This window comes from Anomaloglossus baeobatrachus, chromosome 4 (genome assembly GCF_048569485.1).
Source record: "Anomaloglossus baeobatrachus isolate aAnoBae1 chromosome 4, aAnoBae1.hap1, whole genome shotgun sequence".
Classification (NCBI taxonomy): Eukaryota; Metazoa; Chordata; class Amphibia; order Anura; family Aromobatidae; genus Anomaloglossus; species Anomaloglossus baeobatrachus.
In genome coordinates, this window is record NC_134356.1 from 430,387,897 (window position 1) to 430,407,115 (window position 19,219).

Sequence of the window (19,219 nt, forward strand, 5' to 3'; positions counted from 1 at the left end):
ACTTCTCATGCTTTCCAAAAAGTTGTATACATCTTCCAAATTCTGGTTGAATTATGTACATTTATGGGCACAATGGTACAGTATCGGGGAGACTTCTGTTATTTGTGTCTTAGCCTTTGTTCTCACGACTGTAATGATTGACCTTTCTACAGAAATTCACTGACTTGCCTTTCTCTGATAGGAAATATCCTGCTCCTGTCGTCTCGTTCCTCCCACCCGTCAGATAAACTTATGCTCATTGACTTCGAGTACAGCAGCTACAATTACAGGTCAGGCCAATCCTCAGGAACTCGTTTTTTTAAACATTTTGTTAGACCGTCTTTAGATAGCCTCAAAACTCCATAAAGAGTGATTATTATCTGAGACCTCTATTGAAGCGTGCAGACTGGAGCTTTGTTTTAAATCTCTAGAACTGATTATAAATCTGGGAAATGGGCAAAAGTGGTAATATATTGGACTACTTTATTCAGTGCCAACAGTCAGCAGCAGTCTTCTCCAAAGCTTTTATGTGGCAATGCAGCTTAGCTCGATTGAATGAGGTGCAGTGCCAAATACTGCCTATGGACAAGATTGGATCAGATGGGCAAGAAAGCTATGTTTTTGTAACCTAATACAATCCCTTTAAAAGAAACAAAAAAACTGGTAGCTTAAAATTGTACCCTCAGTCTATTCAGATTGCACAGGTAGTTCAGCTCCTGCCAGCCATATGTGCCATCACAAGGCTTGATATACCTTCAGCACAGTATCAAGAGCATGGAGGAGATTAGAAGGGTCAGACGAGGATGTAGAAGAGCATCAACTGAGGCAGCAGGACCAGTATCTGCTCCTTTGAGTGAGGAGATATAGGAGGATAGCTGTCAGAGCCTTAGAAAATGATCTCCAGTTGGTGAATTGTGTGCATGTTTGACTATACTATCAATAACTAACTCAGTGATGGTACAACGTTCTGTAGTGGGACCAGTTCTCACAGCCCAGCCCAACACAGCTCAACTGGTCTTCACCAGAAGTGACAGGTCCGCTACTGGAATCCTTCCTCTTCAGAGATGAGAGCAGGTTCACACTGAGCACAAGAATATATTCTCTACAAGCTGTAACCAGCATGAACACTAAAATTTAAAATCACAGTTCTATTCTTGGCAATAAGGAGGACAACCAGAGGCATGAATAAGGCACATCTTACCACTGCCCTGTGCCCCTACCAGAGATGTACGCCACTCAGGACCTAGGGTACACGTCTGTCAAGAGTTACTCCACTTAAGTGGCTTAACTTTTTATGAATTGGGCGGCTGTAGCTACATCCATTCGGCGCCTATTTTATAAAAGCGTGAAACCGCGAATAGGCGTGTGTGTGTGTGTGTTTATATTATAAATAATAATTTTTCTGCTTAGGAGCTGCGAAGTGTTTTACGCCAGGTAACTGCTCCAATTTATTAAGGTTGTTTTCAGCATTGTGTATGCACCATTTCCAACAAACTTGCAAAATGTATAAAGACCTAAAACTAGGTAAATAGCTGTATTGGGACCAGATTATTCTGGACTGATCCTCTAGGAGCTGAGGCTTGTCTTTAGCTTCTCCCTGTATCTTGCCTGTAGATACAACCAGCTGTTTGGTATTGGAGCGTGCAGTGATGTCTGGACAGCGTCATGATGCCTCGGACAGCTCTGCTTATTGCCAAGAGTAGAACTGTGTTATTTATTGTCCACGTTGGTTGCTTGGGAAAATTTGAGATTCCATCGGTACCAGTGTGTTGCTGTAGTTTCCCTGTGTGAATCTGCGGTTTCTCATTTCTTGGTATGCTTACAGCCATTTCTCCTTTCTCTTTTTAGAGGATTTGACATGGGAAATCACTTTTGCGAGTGGGTATATAATTATCAACATGACGAGTGGCCTTTCTACAAAGCACAACTGAGCAACTACCCCTCCCGAGAGCAGCAGGTACTGCAAGTATTCTACTAGAAATGTCTACAAGTTACATTTCTTGGGACCTGATCTGGAGAATTGTACTGTGTATCACAGAGAGGAAGCTGACATGTGTATTGCCAGTCCATATATACATTTACTGATCATATTAAGTATGTAGACCTTGTGCAAAATGATCTGCGTGATGCATCAGCCCTCTGTCTGCCTCTACTTTTATTTAACCCCTTAATGACCTATAACGTAGCTTTTTGTTGGCCAATAAGAAATGTATGAAGCCGGCTCAGAAGCTGAGCTCACTCCATATAACGGACACATGATGGCTGTTATATAGTAGACATCTGCCTGTGACTGCTGCGGCTGGAGCTAGCATGGATCGTTGCTGTTTAACCATTTTCAATCTCTGAGAACAGCATGACGTCAATGCCAGTGAGCGCTTACACACCAGCTCCCAATGGGCCCCAGCCTCACAATCGCGGAGAACCTTCTGAAGCTCCCATAATTGTCATTTTCTGTTGTCATGTGAAGGTCTGCCACAGACAGCTCCGTGTGAGAGATGCTTTTTCTCTATATACTGCAATACCAGTAATGCAATGTGTAGGGCAGGCGATTGAACACTCTCAGGTTCAAGTCCATTATAAGGACTAAAAATTTAAAGAATTAGTACACTACTCAGCATTAGTGGTCACATCGCTGTAAATCTCATAGGGAATGATTTTCTCAAACAACTTGTATAGTAAATTCTGACTCTGAGCCATGCTATTGCGTCCGCTCATCCCCATCGTGTGACCTCTGGGGCTTCGTGACCTCTGAGATCTGGTGATGTCAGGTCAACTTCCAGTGCTTGCAGCACTCTGCATCGAAGGAGAGCGCACTCGTGAGATGCTGGGCTGTGACGAGTGGTGACTGGGGCCCACATCAGTGATGTCGGGTCAACTGGAAGTTGACTTGACGTCACCGGATCTAAGGGCACAGAGCACGGGGGTCACGTGATGGAGATGAGCGGAAGATGCCAGGATTGCTGCTCGTTAATCACTATTGTCTCAAAAAAGTCACGTACCTCAAACTGATATGAATGAAAATGTCAGCTCAGTGCACAAAACAGAAGCCCTCTCCCAGCTTCATACACAGAAACTTTATTATTTATTTTTAAGTTCCAGGTCTCAGAAAAAAAAAACTAAAGATTTTAATTTTTTTTTTTGGGGGGGGGGGGGGGGGGGAGAGAGAATCGGTTACCAAGGTTTCCCAATATAAAGTACACCCAGCACCTTTTTAAGGCTTCTCCTTCAGTATTCTAGTTGGCCGTATAGTACAAACAAATTACTTTTATTAAATGGGGGTCTGATTGGCATCGCTGGTCTTGCTTCAGTGCCTCCTATCTCGTCTCAATTGCTGTCCTCCTGCTGTACATCATGTGGATGACGTGTCCTACATCCTCCAGAGTGTCCCTCCGGTTATGTTCCTGCACAGGTGTACTTTGTTCTGCCCTGCTGAGGGCAGAGTCAAATACTATAATGCTCATATGCAGCCTTTACTTTTGGGCCATCAGCACTATATGACCTCCCAGCGCATACACATTACCGTACGTTGCTCTAACCTCAGCAGGGCAGAACTGAGTACGCCTGCCAGAAGCGTGATTGGGTGACACTGGATGGATGGCGTGGGATGTATCATCCACTTGAAGCAGGGCAGGAGGATTGCACTTGCGATAGAGTAGATGTGCCGAAGCAAGACCAGTGACGCCCATTAAACCTGACTGCACCATTTGGGGGTATAAGTTTGTTTGGTTTTTTTTGTACACTGCAGAGCAGGACTTGCAATATTCTGGTAAGCTTTATGTAAAAGAGGGCTTTATATTGGGAAAACCTGGTGACAGATAACTTAAAGGGAATCTGTGACCACATTTGACCTATCTAACCTATTAATATGGACATATAGGTTATAAGATGATGAAAGAAGCCATATCTGTCTGCCTCATATCAGATGCCTTGTTGTGGATAAATCATCTTTCTTTGTCGCTCCATTGGGAGACCCAGACAATTGGGTGTATAGCTTCTGCCTCCGGAGGCCACACAAAGTATTACACTTTAAAAAGTGTAACCCCTCCCCTCTGCCTATACACCCTCCCGTGGATCACGGGCTCCTCAGTTTTATGCTTTGTGTGGATGGAGGCACACATCCACTCATACATTCTCATATTAGTTATGTCGGTTGGAAGAAAAGAGGGCCCCCACGGGGCCCCCGGCATGTTCCCTTCTCACCCCACTATGTCGGCGGTGTTGGTAAGGTTGAGGTACCCATTGTGGGTACAAAGGCCGGAGCCTCATGCAGTCTCCTTCACCATCCCTTAGCGGCTCTGGGAGAAGTGGGATCCTGAACGGTCATCCATTTGCTGGGACCGTGCTCCCTACGCAGCCCCTGTGGGAATCTGCCGGACTGGAGTCTATGCAACCTCAGGGACCGGGCCCTGCAACTCTAAGGTACTCTGTGTCCCCATTGGGGACTGTGCAGGAGCGCACCTTCTTCCCGGACGCTGCGGCAGCTGCTGAATTGAGAAGACCGGCGGACTTCCGCGCCGACCGTGCCTGCTTGTCGGGCACAGCCTTAAATTTAGTCCCCGGCTTCATCGTGGCCTAGTCGCAAAAATCCCGCCCCCGGGCCTGCCTGTCAGGGGTAAGGGCGGGACTGCCGACCTGACGTCGGATGTGAGGGCTGGAGCATCCTGCATGTTTCCTCCCCCCTCACTGATCACTGTGGGGACCCCAGATTCCCGCACTTTCCTGGCGCTGCCCACGGCTCCACTCCTCCCCTGAGATCTCCGGCAGCCATTTTTTGGGCATTCTGCCGGTGGAGGATTCTCAGGAACAGCTCTGCAGCTCCGGGGGACCTAAGGCTGGGAATCTGGAGGCACACACTCCGCTTGTTAGTGGTCGGTAAGCCACACCGGTCACCCGATGCTGGTCCCCCCTAGGGTGCCGGAATAGATACGTATTTATATATATATATATATATATTTCTGTTCGGTCGGGCTGTATACCCTGTTTTTGCCCATATACCCTCAGTGATCATTCTCCTAGGAGACAACAGCATGTCGTCCACAAGGAGCAAAGCTGTTAAGGCACAGGGGTTTTTTGCGACCTGTACCTCTTGTGGGGCTATGTTACCTGCGGGTTCCACCTACCCTCACTGTGAGCAACGCTCGACCCCTGTTTCACTTGCTCAGCCGGAGCCTCGGTCACTAGTGGACCCCTCGGCTCATGTAGACCCCCCTGCTCCCCCTGTCCAGGCGGCAGGGACAGAGTTCTCCTCTTTTGCTGAGAAACTCTCTGAGTCACTTTCACAATCCATGGCTCAGTCTATGGACAAATGGTCTGCCAAGCTGCTAGAAGCTTTGCAGTCCAGACCGGTCCTTACACAGGCCCCGGTCCCTGTTGGATCGTCACCTCCAGGCCCCTCTCGATCCGAGCCGCAGCGCGCTCCCAGGTTGGGCCCTAGGTCCCACGCGGAGGACTCCTGCCAGGACCACAGTCCTAGACAGCCTAAGCGGGCTCGCTGGGAATCTTCCCCGACTTCTTCACGCTGCTCGGGTTCCCAGATTGAGGACTCTCTGGAGGATGAGGCGGACGTTGCAGCTCAGGGTTCTGACCCTGACGTCACCCTTAACCTTGATACACCTGAGGGGGACGCATTAGTGAATGATCTTATCTCGTCCATCAACCAGGTGTTGGATCTCTCTCCCCCGCCTCCTACTGTGGAGGAGTCGGCGTCTCAGCAGGAGAAACACCAATTTCGATTCCCCAAACGTACACGTAGTGCGTTCTTCGATCACTCTAACTTCAGAGACGCTGTCCAGAAGCCCAGAGCGGTCCCGGACAAGCGCTTTACTAAGCGCCTCACTGACACGCGTTACCCCTTCCCATCTGAAGTTAAGGGGTGGGCTCAATGTCCCAAGGTGGATCCTCCAGTCTCTAGATTGGCGGCTAGATCTGTGGTATCGGTGGCAGATGGCTCATCGCTAAAGGATGCCACTGACAGGCAGATAGAGCTCCTGGTGAAGTCCATCTATGAGGCCACGGGCGCGTCTTTTGCCCCTGCCTTTGCAGCCGTGTGGGCACTCCAAGCTATCTCGGCTTGTCTGACTGAGATTAATGCTGTCACACGTAATTCTGCTCCGCAAGTTGCGTCTTTGACTTCTCAAGCGTCAGCTTTTTCTTCCTACGCCATGAACGCAGTCCTAGACTCGTCTAGCCGTACAGCTGTGGCATCCGCTAACTCTGTGGAAGTCTGCAGGGCCATGTGGCTGCGCGAATGGAAGGCAGATTCGGCCTCCAAGAGGTTCTTAACCGGTTTGCCGTTTTCTGGCGAACGCTTGTTTGGCGAACGATTTGGATGAGATTATTAAGGAATCCAAGGGAAAGGACTCCTCCTTACCCCAGTCCAGACATAACAGACCTCAACAACGGAAAATACAATCGAGGTTTCGGTCCTTTCGTCCCTCTGCCAAGCCCCAATCCTCTTCGTCCAGCAGGCAGGAAAAAGGCCAGAGGAACTCCTATGCGTGGCGGTCCAAGTCACGCCCCCAAAAGGCCGCAGGAGGCACTCCTCCTCATGACTCTCGGCATCCCCTAACCGCATCCTCGGTCGGTGGCAGGCTCTCCCACTTTGGCGACGCCTGGTGGCCACATGTTCAAGACCGATGGGTGAGACATTCTGTGTCTCGGTTACAGGATAGAGTTCAGCTCCCGTCCTGCGGCTCGTTTCTTCAGAACCTCTCCGCCCCCCGCTCAGGCCGACGCACTTTTTCAGGCGGTGGACGCTCTGAAGACAGAAGGAGTTGTGATCCCCGTTCCCCTTCAGGAACGTGGTCGCGGCTTTTACTCCAACTTGTTCGTGGTGCCAAAAAAGGACGGATCATTCCGTCCCGTTCTGGACCTCAAACTGCTCAACAGACACGTGAGAACCAGACGGTTTCGGATGGAATCTCTCCGCTCGGTCATCGCCTCGATGTCACAAGGAGACTTCCTAGCATCGATCGACATCAAAGATGCTTATCTCCACGTGCCGATCGCACCCGAACATCAACGCTTCTTGCGTTTCGCCATCAGGGACGAACACCTTCAGTTCGTGGCATTGCCTTTCGGCCTGGCGACAGCCCCACGGGTTTTCACCAAAGTCATGGCATCCGTCGTGGCGGTCCTACACTCTCAGGGCCACTCGGTGATTCCCTACCTAGACGATCTCCTAGTCAGGGCCCCTTCTCGGGTGGCGTGTCAACACAGCCTTACAGTCGCTCTGACGACTCTCCAGCAGTTCGGGTGGATCATCAACTTCCCAAAATCCAAGTTGACACAGACCCAATCATTGACTTACCTCGGGATGGAGTTTCATACACAGTCAGCGGTAGTCAAGCTACCGCAAGACAAACAGCTTTCTCTGCAGGCAGGGGTGCAATCACTTCTTCAGAGTCAGTCAGACCCCTTAAGGCGCCTCATGCACTTCCTGGGGAAGATGGTGGCAGCGATGGAGGCAGTGCCGGTCGCGCAATTCCATCTACGGCAGCTCCAATGGGACATTCTCCGCAAATGGGACAGGAGGTCGACTTGCCTCGACAGGAACGTCTCTTTCCCTTGCAACCAAGACGTCACTTCAGTGGTGGCTCCTTCCCAATTCTCTGTCGCAGGGAAAATCCTTCCTACCCCCAACCTGGGCTGTGGTCACCACGGACGCGAGCCTGTCAGGGTGGGGAGCGGTTTTTCTCCACCACAGGGCTCAGGGAACCTGGACTCCGATAGTCTTCCCTTCAGATCAATGTTCTGGAAATAAGGGCAGTGTATCTAGCCCTATTGGCTTTTCAACGGTGGCTGGAGGGCAGGCAGATCCGTATCCAGTCGGACAACGCCACTGCCGTCGCATACATCAACCACCAAGGCGGCACTCGCAGTCGTCAAGCCTTCCAGGAAGTCCGGCGGATTCTGCAGTGGGTGGAAGCCACAGCCTCCACCATCTCCGCAGTTCACATCCCGGGCGTAGAAAACTGGGAAGCAGATTTTCTCAGTCGTCAGGGCATGGATGCGGGGGAATGGTCTCTGCACCCAGAAGTGTTTCGAGAGATCTGTCGCCGCTGGGGAACGCCGGACGTCGATCTCATGGCGTCACGGCACAACAACAAAGTCCCGGCATTCATGGCACGGTCTCAGGATCACAGAGCTCTGGCGGCGGACGCGTTAGTTCAGGACTGGTCGCAGTTCCGACTGCCTTATGTGTTTCCTCCTCTGGCGATGCTGCCCAGAGTGTTACGCAAGATCAGGTCCGAATGCCGTCGCACCATTCTCGTTGCTCCAGACTGGCCGAGGCGGTCGTGGTACCCGGATCTGTGGCATCTCACGGTGGATCAGCCATGGGCGCTTCCAGACCGCCCAGACTTGCTGTCACAAGGGCCATTTTTCCATCTGAATTCTGTGGCCCTCAACCTGACTGTGTGGCCATTGAGTCCTGGCTCCTAGCGTCCTCAGGGTTATCTCAAGATGTCATTGCCACCATGAGACAGGCCAGGAAGCCAACGTCCGCCAAGATCTATTACAGGTCTTGGCAAATCTTCTTATCCTGGTGCTCTGCTAACGGTTTCTCTCCATGGCAGTTTGCCTTACCCACTTTTCTTTCATTCCTCCAATCCGGAATGGACAAGGGTTTGTCACTCGGCTCTCTCAAGGGCCAAGTATCGGCGCTCTCCGTATTTTTTCAAAAGCGTCTAGCCAGGCTTCCGCAGGTCCGCACGTTCCTGCAAGGAGTTTGCCACATAGTCCCACCTTACAAGCGTCCGCTGGAACCCTGGGATCTTAACAGGGTGCTAACGGCTCTTCAGAAACCACCTTTCGAGCCGCTGCGGGATGTCTCTATCACGTCTTTCGCAAAAGGTGGCCTTTCTAGTGGCAATTACATCACTCCGGAGAGTGTCTGAGCTTGCAGCGCTATCATGCAAAGCCCCCTTCCTGGTGTTTCACCAGGATAAGGTGGTTCTGCGTCCGGTTCCGGAATTTCTCCCTAAGGTGGTATCTCCTTTTCATCTCAATCAGGATATCTCATTACCTTCATTTTGCCCTAATCCAATTCACCAATGTGAAAAGGATTTGCACTCTTTGGATCTGGTGAGAGCACTCCGGCTCTACGTGTCTCGCACGGCGCCCCTGCGTCGTTCAGATGCGCTCTTTGTCCTTGTCGCTGGCCAGCGTAAGGGTTCGCAGGCTTCCAAGTCAACCTTGGCTCGGTGGATCAAGGAACCGATCCTCGAAGCCTACCGTTCTTCTGGGCTTACGCTTCCTTCAGGGCTGAAAGCCCATTCTACCAGAGCCGTGGGTGCGTCCTGGGCATTGCGGCACCGGGCTACGGCTCAGCAGGTGTGTCAGGCAGCGACGTGGTCTAGTCTGCACACTTTCACGAAGCACTATCAAGTGCATACCTATGCTTCGGCAGACGCCAGTCTAGGTAGGTGAGTCCTTCAGGCGGCGGTTGCCCACCTGTAAGAGGAGGGCCGTTTTCGGCTCTTTTTATTGAGGTATTCTTTTACCCACCCAGGGACTGCTTTTGGACGTCCCAATTGTCTGGGTCTCCCAATGGAGCGACAAAGAAGAAGGGAATTTTGTTTACTTACCGTAAATTCCTTTTCTTCTAGCTCCTATTGGGAGACCCAGCACCCACCCCTGTTCCCTTCGGGCTGGTTGTTCTTTTGTGTACACATGTTGAATTGTTCTTTTGGTTCATGGTTCAGTTCTCCGAACATCCTTCGGATTGAATTTACCCTTGACCAATTCATAAGTCTTCTCCTTCCTGCTTTTGCACCAAAACTGAGGAGCCCGTGATCCACGGGAGGGTGTATAGGCAGAGGGGAGGGGTTACACTTTTTAAAGTGTAATACTTTGTGTGGCCTCCGGAGGCAGAAGCTATACACCCAATTGTCTGAGTCTCCCAATAGGAGCTAGAAGAAAAGGAATTTACGGTAAGTAAACAAAATTCCCTTCTTTATCACTTCATGTAAATGAGCTGGTCCAGGCTATGGGGTGGATGCTGCCTGGAAGATAACACCACCTCCAGAGATTATTTTAAATAACCAATTTTTAGATACATTTTTACTCCATTTTATAATTTTGTTAATTTAGTCATAACTTAATATTGTCGTTTCCATAGCTTCATTTTTTCCGATCTTACCTGTTGGAAAGTTGCCCCGAACTTGGTGAGGAGGATCGGTGTGTTCAGGAGGCTGCTATGGTTATTGAGGTGAACAGGTAAGAAAGCTCCTCTCTTATTATATCTGGTTTTCCTTGCACTACTGCATTTTCTGTAGTTATAGTGTTGTGATGACGCTCTGTTCATGGAATAGTTCTTTTAATGTTGACAATGGCATGGGTCATGCTCTTAGAACAATGGCAAGCAGGGCAGAGCACATAGGACCCTGGGGGGTGTATTGCAACCATTGATCAGATACCGTACTGTGTTTTCCATTAGAATTTCAAGGTGTGGCATAGTCTGAGGCTCTGCCATTGTTTTACCACTGGTGATTAGGAGCAGAATTGCTTAGGCTAGGTTCACATTTCCGTTGTTTTGCATCAGTCACATGCGTTGCTTAACGCTTGTGACTGATGCGTTGTACAACGGATGACAAGAATAGAATTCATTGTCAGACTCCGTTGTAAAAGAGAGAACGATCAGCTGATCATTCACAATAGCCGGCTGGCTTTTGAGAGCGAACAGATGATCTCCCGGCGGCCGGCTAACGAGAGCAATCGCTCACAGGAGCCGGCCACCGGGTGATCAGCTGATCGTTCGGCCGCCGAAAATGTGTGCAGGGGTCGAGGGGCAGAGTGCGGGGTGGGTGGAGCAGAGTGGGGCCATGGCGCTGAGGACGTACGCGCCGGTGACTGCATGGCTGGGGACGTGTGTATATATGTGTGTGTGCGTGTGTACCTGCGGAGTGCGGGAGGGGGCGAGGCCGAGCGGGGAAGTGTCGGGCTCCGTGCACAGCCAGGGTAAATATCGAGTAACTAAGCAAAGCACTTTGCTTGGTTACCCGATATTTACCTTGGTTACGTGTGCAGGGAGCCAGAGAGAGCATGCGCAGCGAAATCCTACGGATTGCGCTGCTGAAAAAACGTTACAGGCTGCGTTCCTCCTGCCCGGCAGTCAGTCATTCCACGACTGATCAGTCGGGCGGAGGATGCAACGCAGCATAATCAGTCACAATCCGCCGCTCATACAAGTATATGGGAACAATGGAATCCGCCAAACTGATTCCGTTGTTTACCAGAGCCGCGGATTGTAACTGATAGAAATTGACGGAAATGTGAACGTAGCCTTAAGCTGGGTTCACACATAGCGACAACGACGTCGCTGTTACGTCACCATTTTCTGTGACGCAACAGCGACCTTGTATGTCGCTGTTATGATCGCTGCTTAGCTGTCAAACACAGCAGAAGCAGCAGCGATCATAACGTCGCTACATGTGCAGAGAGCAGGGAGCTGCGCACACTGCTTAGTGCTGGCTCCCTGCTCTCCTAGCTACAGTACACATCGGGTTAATTACCCGATGTGTACTGCAGCTAACATGTGCAGGAGCCGGCAGCACAGGCAGCGTGAGAGCAGCGGAGGCTGGTAGCGAAGGTAAATATCGGGTAACCACCTTGGGAAAAACGCATCCCTACACATTACACACGCTTGGCAAGTCAATAAATAAAAAAAAAGGGGTGCCCAATGCATACGTCACAGAACACATGATCTAAAGGATCGCACACAAAATTGATCAATTTAACATAGACTACTAATGCCCGTGTGACAGCAAATGAATGACCTACGTGCAATCTCTTAAGATCCCGTATGCAACCTGGGCCTGTCACATCGCAAATGCGATTGTACAACTAATTGCAACGTGTAAAGCAGGCTTTAGGCTATACAGTGTTAAATCTCTATCTTGGCCCTTGTCTAGTTCTATGAAGAGAATGCTATCCCTGACCTCAGTCAAAGAGAGAGGAGGAAGGGGGGAAAACAAACAGGTGGCAAGGTGCACTTAAATGATTGTCCAGGTAATGGTGCCCAGAGCGCCTGTACATTGTTTTGAACAGTCATTATGTGCTCAGAATCCTTTTTAAGCCTCCTACACATCTTTTATGTTTAATCTTTAACTGAAAGTCTTACAATTCTCTTCAATGTCATAAACATTATCTGCTTGTGGGATGAAGGAAAGATGACTGGACAGGCTGCCAGAGCTTGTGATTTTATCAGGAGATAATCATAGTGTTGGGGAGAAGAGAAGATGGGGATCTCCAATATTCTGATCAGGACCTTCCTGCTACCATTTTTCCCCCAAAATAAGACGTACCGTGAAAATAATTTTCCAGGATTTTTGGAGTATGCTTGAAATATGATCTCTACAACAAAAATAATCCCTGGCTACAGTCAGGGCTGACGTTAAGGGGAGTCAAACTGCATAGTTTCACAGGGACCCCAGTCATGTGACCAGAGGTCTCTTAATTGCAGAAGTCTAACAGAACTGAACAGGATACAGTCTGTTATGTAGGCCTGGCAATAGGGGGAAGGTAGATCAAACTGGGAAATTTCACAGGGCTGCCACTCTTAGGGGTCCCAGAGTTTATATTCTGACAACACTGCAAGAGGACCTGTGTGACATCACATCATGTGACCAAAGGTCATTGCAGTATACTAAAGCTGAAGAGGAGACGTGTGTGTGTGTGTGTGTGTGTGTGTGTGTGTGTGAGATATATATACACTCACACGTGTTACACACAGGGTTTGGAGAGTTTTGTTGATGCTCCAGAATATATGACTAGATTTAAATAAATCTTGATCTTTATTTTATTTGTTTTATATTTTTTTTTTTTTTTGTTCAAGAATAAATGGATTTACGATGCAAGTACATATGTGTTGTGTAACGTCCATTTATTTCTGCTTTGTACCCTTTTACCTGTGTATGAATAAAAAAATCTGATTTACAAAAAAAACCCAAAATAATAAATAAATGTGGATTGTTGTTCATGGGGGGGGGGGGGAGGGAAAATAAAACATCCCCTGAAAAAAAAAAGCCTTAGCACGTTTTTCTGAACAAAAAAACAATATAAGACCCGGTCTTATTTTTGAGGAAACACTGACACTTTAATCGGCAGGTATTGTTCAGGAGTTCCCGCACAATGCCCGCTAATCTTTGATCCATGGATTCTGTAGCACTTGGATCTACCTCTTGCGGTTTCATTCAAGGTTGTGTGCGACACAATCTAAGGCCTCCTTTACACATCCATGTCTCCGGTACGTGTGATGTCCTTTTTCACATATACCGGAGACAGTGACACGCCATGGACTGTGTGCGTAGACATTTCTGTTTTCTCCGGCAGAACGGGTGTCAAACAGATCGCAGAGATGTGATCCGTGTGACATGTACCGGAGAAAACCACGTTTCTGTGAAATAAAATGAATTTCTACAATCACCTTCTCCATCTCTGCTGTCTCTGCCGCTGCTGTCGGTTGCTTTCTACTCCCGCTCGTTATGCTCATCGCATAGTCACTGCACCGAGGACTTGAAGCAGCAGCAGTGGGGAGTCAGCCGGGCTGAAGAGTGCAGAGCGGATGACATCAGCACCATGGACAGCAGCACCAGGGACAGGTGAGCATAAAGTTCCTATTTTACTTGTATTATCACAGATAGTGCAAGGTTCACTGGTGCCAAAATCACGACACACGGAGGGCCATACGCACCTTTTACACATCTGTGAAAAACGTGTGTTTTTTTTTTTTTTCACGGCTGTGTGAAAGAAGCCTAAAAAGGTGAGTGAACACGAAACATTATTTCCTTCGTTGTTGTTAAGCAAGACCCTTTTCACCCCCAGTTTTTGGACGCTTTAATTATGGAATAACATATGAAGGGTCTTCTAATTTTGCCATTTGTAAATCTGGAAAACATATGTAACCTATTTGAGAGGCTGTAATAGTTGATATGACTTTAAAGAACTCATGTTTATTTTCATGTGTATGTCTATATAAAATGTATATGTAAGTGTAAAACCACTGCCTGTGGCTTTAAATGCCAGTGGGTGATGGCTTTCCAACTTGGCTGTGCATATTTAGAAGATGATTTATGGATTTCTGAGGGAACTGTGATCTCTAACCGAGTATAAGGAGATCAAATGGTTTATATGTAGAAAAGGGGATTATGAGGCTGAAGATTACTGTATAGGCTTACACTTCCCAAATTCTGCAGAAAAGCTGCTGTCCATTGTGAGGAAAAGCGCTTTACATATGTTTGTTCCTGATATATTCATGGAAATTAGAAGAAATTCTATAAGGATTGTTTTCAGAAATTTCTTAATTCTTGGGTCATAATGCTATGAAACTAAACATGTAGAGTTAGAATTAGTTTAAAGGGAACCAATCACCAGGATTTTCATATATAACCTAAAGCCATTCTCCAGCACTGCTGTCTCTGCCGCTGCTGTCAGTTGCTTCCGCCAGTGCCAGTATAGCAAAATCAGGCTGATTCTCTACATACCTGTAGTGGTCATCTCGGATGTTTTAGGTTTTGAAATCAAAGAAAGTAACGTTTGTAAAATCAGCAGCTTCTTGAGTGACAGCAGCTGAGGATCAGATAATAATGGGGGGTATTCAGAGTTATCTCCTCCCCATGTTAGAATTGGCATACGTATTATACAATCGATGTAAATTTTTCACTAGCAGGACCTGTGTGAGGTCATACCCATGTGAACAGAAGGGGCGGGGCCTCAGCCAACAAAGCTGATACCAGGAAGCAACATTTTTCTGTTGGCTGAGGCCCCGCCCCTTCAGGTCACATGGGTATGACCTCACACAAGTCCTGCTAGTGAAAAAGTAAATCGATCGTATAATACTTATGCTAATTCTATCAGTGGGAGGGGATAACTATGAATACCTCCCCAGATATTATCTGATCCTCAGCTGCTGTCACTCAACAAGCTGCTGATTTTATAAACTTTACTTTCTTGGATTTCAAAACCTAAACATCCGAGCTGACCACTAAAGATATGTATAGAATCAGCCTGATAGTGCCAGTATAGCACTGGCTTTAGCTTATATACGAAAATACTGGTGATTGGTTCCCTTTTAAACCTGCATCTCCCTATATAAAATTGTGGTGCCCTTTGTACGCCCTCTATGGGTAAGCAATGGAGGCTTGGTGTTGAAAATAAATTGAATTTCAGTTTGGGGGAATTGGGGTTTCCTATCATCGGGGCAGTCCGTGCACGGATTAGTTAAATGTTAAAACAGACAAGATCAGGTGTCATACCCCCTGGTGGGACTCCCAAGGTTAAGACTTAGGGTGCCTTCACACTTTAGCGATGCAGCAGCGATCCGACCAGCGATCTGACCTGGTCAGGATCGCTGCTGCATCGCTACATGGTCGCTGGTGAGATGTCAAACAGGCAGATCTCACCAGCGACCAGTGACCAGCCCCCAGCCAGCAGCAACGTGCAAGCGACGCTGCGCTTGCACGGAGCCGGCGTCTGGACACTGGTAACTAAGGTAAACATCGGGTATGGTTACCCGATGTTTACATTAGTTACCAGCGCACACCGCTTAGATGTGTGTGCAGGGAGCAGGAGCCGGCACCGGCAGTGAGAGAGCTGCGGAGGCTGGTAACGAAGGTAAATATCGGGTAACCACCTTGGTTACCCGATGTTTACCCTGGTTACAGCTTACCGCAGGCTGTCAGACGCCGGCTCCTGCTCCCTGCACATTCAGGATTGTTGCTCTCTCGCTGTCACACACAGCGATGTGTGCTTATCAGCGGGAGAGCAACAATAAAAAAACGAATCAGGGCTGTGTGTAACGAGCAGCGATCTCACAGCAGGGGCCAGATCGCTGCTCAGTGTCACACACAGCGAGATCGCTAATGAGGTCACAAAAACCGTGACTCAGCAGCGATCTCGCTGTGTGTGAAGCACCCCTTACTGTGACTGGGTTACAAGTAATCTTGACTACAGTTCAGTTGTCAAAAATAATTGAATCCTTTTTTTATTTGTTCAGTGTCTGGTATTTTGTTCTCTCTCTTCTAGATTTGCTTTGGCGTCACATTTCTTTTGGGGTCTTTGGTCCATTTTACAAGCAAAAATGTCCACTATTGAGTTTGGATACCTGGTGAGTATATATTTAGGGGTAACCATTTTTGGTATTAACCCTTTATTTATTTTGAAGATGGGGCAATACTTGTTGATCAACATGAGTCCCCCAATAATCCAAGAATGGGGCTGAAACTGGGGAGCCGGACTTAGTAGAACCCCCATCTTGATTGGAATTGAGGTGCTTTAGAACTGTCAGATATGCCCGATCAGAGTGCTATTTAGGCGCTAAGAGAAATGCCCTCAGGCCGGGGTCACACTTGCTATAATGCCTGATGTGAGAAATGTGGATGCTATATGCAAATAACACCCAGCTCAAACTCTGCTGTGAGTGTGAGCCGGGTGTCATTCAATGTTATCAGATTCAGAGTACAGGTGAGAAGACAGCGAGTACTCTCCATTGTCTGTCTCTGTGTATATCTGACACATGAGCGCAGTCCGATGTTTCAGACTCACCCATAGACTTGTATGGGTGTGCGTGACTAGGGATGCGCTGCCAGTCTCAGCATGTGTCAATTTTTTTTTTTTTTTTAATATATACCTTCCCCGACAGTATTTGTCTGTTAATACTGAGCAAATTTGAGCTTCATTCATCACATTTTATGGCGCATCAGTTTCATCTGGGGGGATCTTTCTGAAGCCTTTAGGGGTTTCAGCTTTATTATTATTTTATTACATCTATAATTGAATGATCTGACATTTATTTGCAGTACGAGGGGTACATAAATGCCATTGCTTTTTATTTTAGTAAATCTGCTCTTTCTGCCCTGAAATTATATTGTCATGCCGTATTGTCATACTGTCATTATGGAACAGCCTGTCATACAGACAATTGCCTTACTCTGCAGGTTTACTTTTTAGTAACTTGGCCCAGAATCTTAGGAATAACCCTTTTAAGGCCCTGTGTGCACTGGGAAATGACTTTTTCTTAGGCCCCCTTCACACGTCCGTGTCTCCGGTACGTGTTTGGTCCGTTTGCTCACGTGCCGGAGACACGGGCACACGTAGACCCATTAAAATTAATGGGTCTGCACACACGTGCTTGTTTTGCTATGGACCGTGTGTACGTGTGGAGCATACGTGTGCTCCACACGTAGACGACATGTCCGTTTTTCTCCGGCATCACGGGTGTTACCCGACCTGCACACGAACCACACGGATGTGATCCGTGTGACACACACCGGAGAAAACACACGTGCTTGTAAAAAAAAAAAAATCTACACTCCCCTTCTCCAGCACTGCCGTCTCTGCCGCTGCTGTCACTTGCTTCCGACCCCCGCTCATTATGATCATCGCATATTCACTCCACTGCGGGCGGAAGCAGCAGCAGGGAGTCGGCAGGACCGGAGACCGAAGATCAGCACCACGGACAGCAACGCCAGGGACAGGTGAGTAGAAAGTTCCCCTTCTCCGTGTGTTATCACGGATAACACACGGAGAACACACGTTGTGCCATAAAAACGGCACACTGAGGACAATGCGAATCTTTGACACGTTCGTGAAAAACGTGCGTGATTTTCACGGACGTGTGAAGGGGGCCTTAAGAAAAATCCATACCCTCTGGCATAATTCCGCAGCCGCAGCAAAAACTGCTGTAAAAACGAGGTTTTGCCGTGGGTTGGTTCCTGTGGTTTTTTACCATTTAACAATGGCAAAAACGCAGGTACCTGCTGAAAACAAGTGACATGCACATTCTTTTTTTGGTGCAGAAAAGCTGCAGAAATTCAACTGTCCTTCACCCTCCCGAGCAATGCCTGTCCTCTGCTATATCAGTCTGACAGGCTGCAGTGGTTCAGTTCCTGGTACATCTTGTGTGTTGTAGTCATGGCTTCACTGCTGCAGTCGATCAGTAAGACTTGAGCAGTAGGGGAGAGATGGATCTTTGCCCAGGCAGGGTGAATGGCTGCCAATTTTACTCATGTAGCATGGTGGAAGCCAATGGGAAGCTATAGTTGTACCCAGACAGCACTTTTAAATATACTGTACAAACTCCAACTTTCTGCCAGGAAGGCAATCCTTTTGGAGACTAAAGGTAATGTTTGTTAATTGATGCAGGTTATTTTTAAGTTTCTGGAAAATTTAACTTTCAATAGTGTAGCAAAGACCCCTCATTTGCAAAGGATTTTTTTCAAACACCCAAACCATTAAAATCTGTACTAAAGCTATGATTTTATTTTATTTATAGTAGCAAAGTCCAATACATACCTGTATAAGTGGATCCATTAGTGTTTTAGGGGGATATATGGAGATATATATATATATATATATATATATATATATATATATATATATATATATATATATATATATATATATATATAATATTTTATTTATAGAGCACCATTGATTCCATGGTGCTGTACATGAGAAGGGGGTTACATACAGAACACATATACAGGTTACAATAGACAGACTAGTACAGAGGGAAGAGGGCCCAGCCCTTGCAGGCTTACATTCTAAAGGATTTTGGGGAGGAGACAGTAGGTGGGGCGGGCGGCAGCTGCGCACGGTGGTCGGGCGGCAAAATATATATAAATATCTATATCTATATCTATATATATCTCTGGGAGAGAGACCGAGAAACAGTACCCGGCGTTGCCCGGGATAGTAACTGTTTCTGTCTGTCTGTTTCTGTCTGTGTGTCTCTTGGCCTGCCGGTCTGCCTCTTTGCCGGTCTGCCTCTTTGCCGGTCTGTCTTTCTGTCTCTTCTCAAGAATGGAGGGATTTGTAATTCTTTTAGTTTACAACTTGTTGCCTAGGTTATGGACTACCCTGCAGTCTGAGGTCTGATTATCTAGGCATGGAGTGCTCTTTGTGAGCTCTATGCTTTAGCTCTGCCCTGAAGCTGGCCAGATCATTGTATCCAGCCAGCGGCAGTCCCCCTTTCCTTTTTCAGTTCTGCAGGAAAAACTTGCTTCTAGCTGCATGGGAGAGTGCTCAATGCCGACTAGTAACAGACATGCCGCTGACCCAAACTCCGTCTTCAGTTGTAGGAGGCAATGGAGTGGTGCACTTGTGAATACAAAGGATGAACTTTGGAATATTCCTTAGGACTTGTCTAATTTTAATGCAGAACCAGAAGAGCTTGATCTCTAACTTATTATTATTATTATTTTTATTATTATCAGGCCACGGCCTTCAGAAGCCGTAGGCT

The 19,219-nt window shown here is 47.7% G+C and overlaps 1 protein-coding gene across 2 annotated transcripts in view; it reads left to right on the top strand.

Annotated features, from left to right (window-relative positions):
• CHKB (choline kinase beta) overlaps positions 1–19,219 on the top strand; it is a 66,794-nt gene that overhangs the window by 42,737 nt on the left and 4,838 nt on the right. The window contains exons 7-11 of one of the 2 annotated variants that reach the window (XM_075345443.1): positions 182–269; positions 1,828–1,936; positions 10,100–10,197; positions 13,479–13,580; positions 16,003–16,084. In XM_075345443.1, the coding sequence (XP_075201558.1) occupies positions 182–269; positions 1,828–1,936; positions 10,100–10,197; positions 13,479–13,580; positions 16,003–16,084 (479 nt within the window). The remainder of the gene's footprint in view (positions 1–181; positions 270–1,827; positions 1,937–10,099; positions 10,198–13,478; positions 13,581–16,002; positions 16,085–19,219) is intronic. The other variant, XM_075345444.1, reaches the window with a different exon arrangement.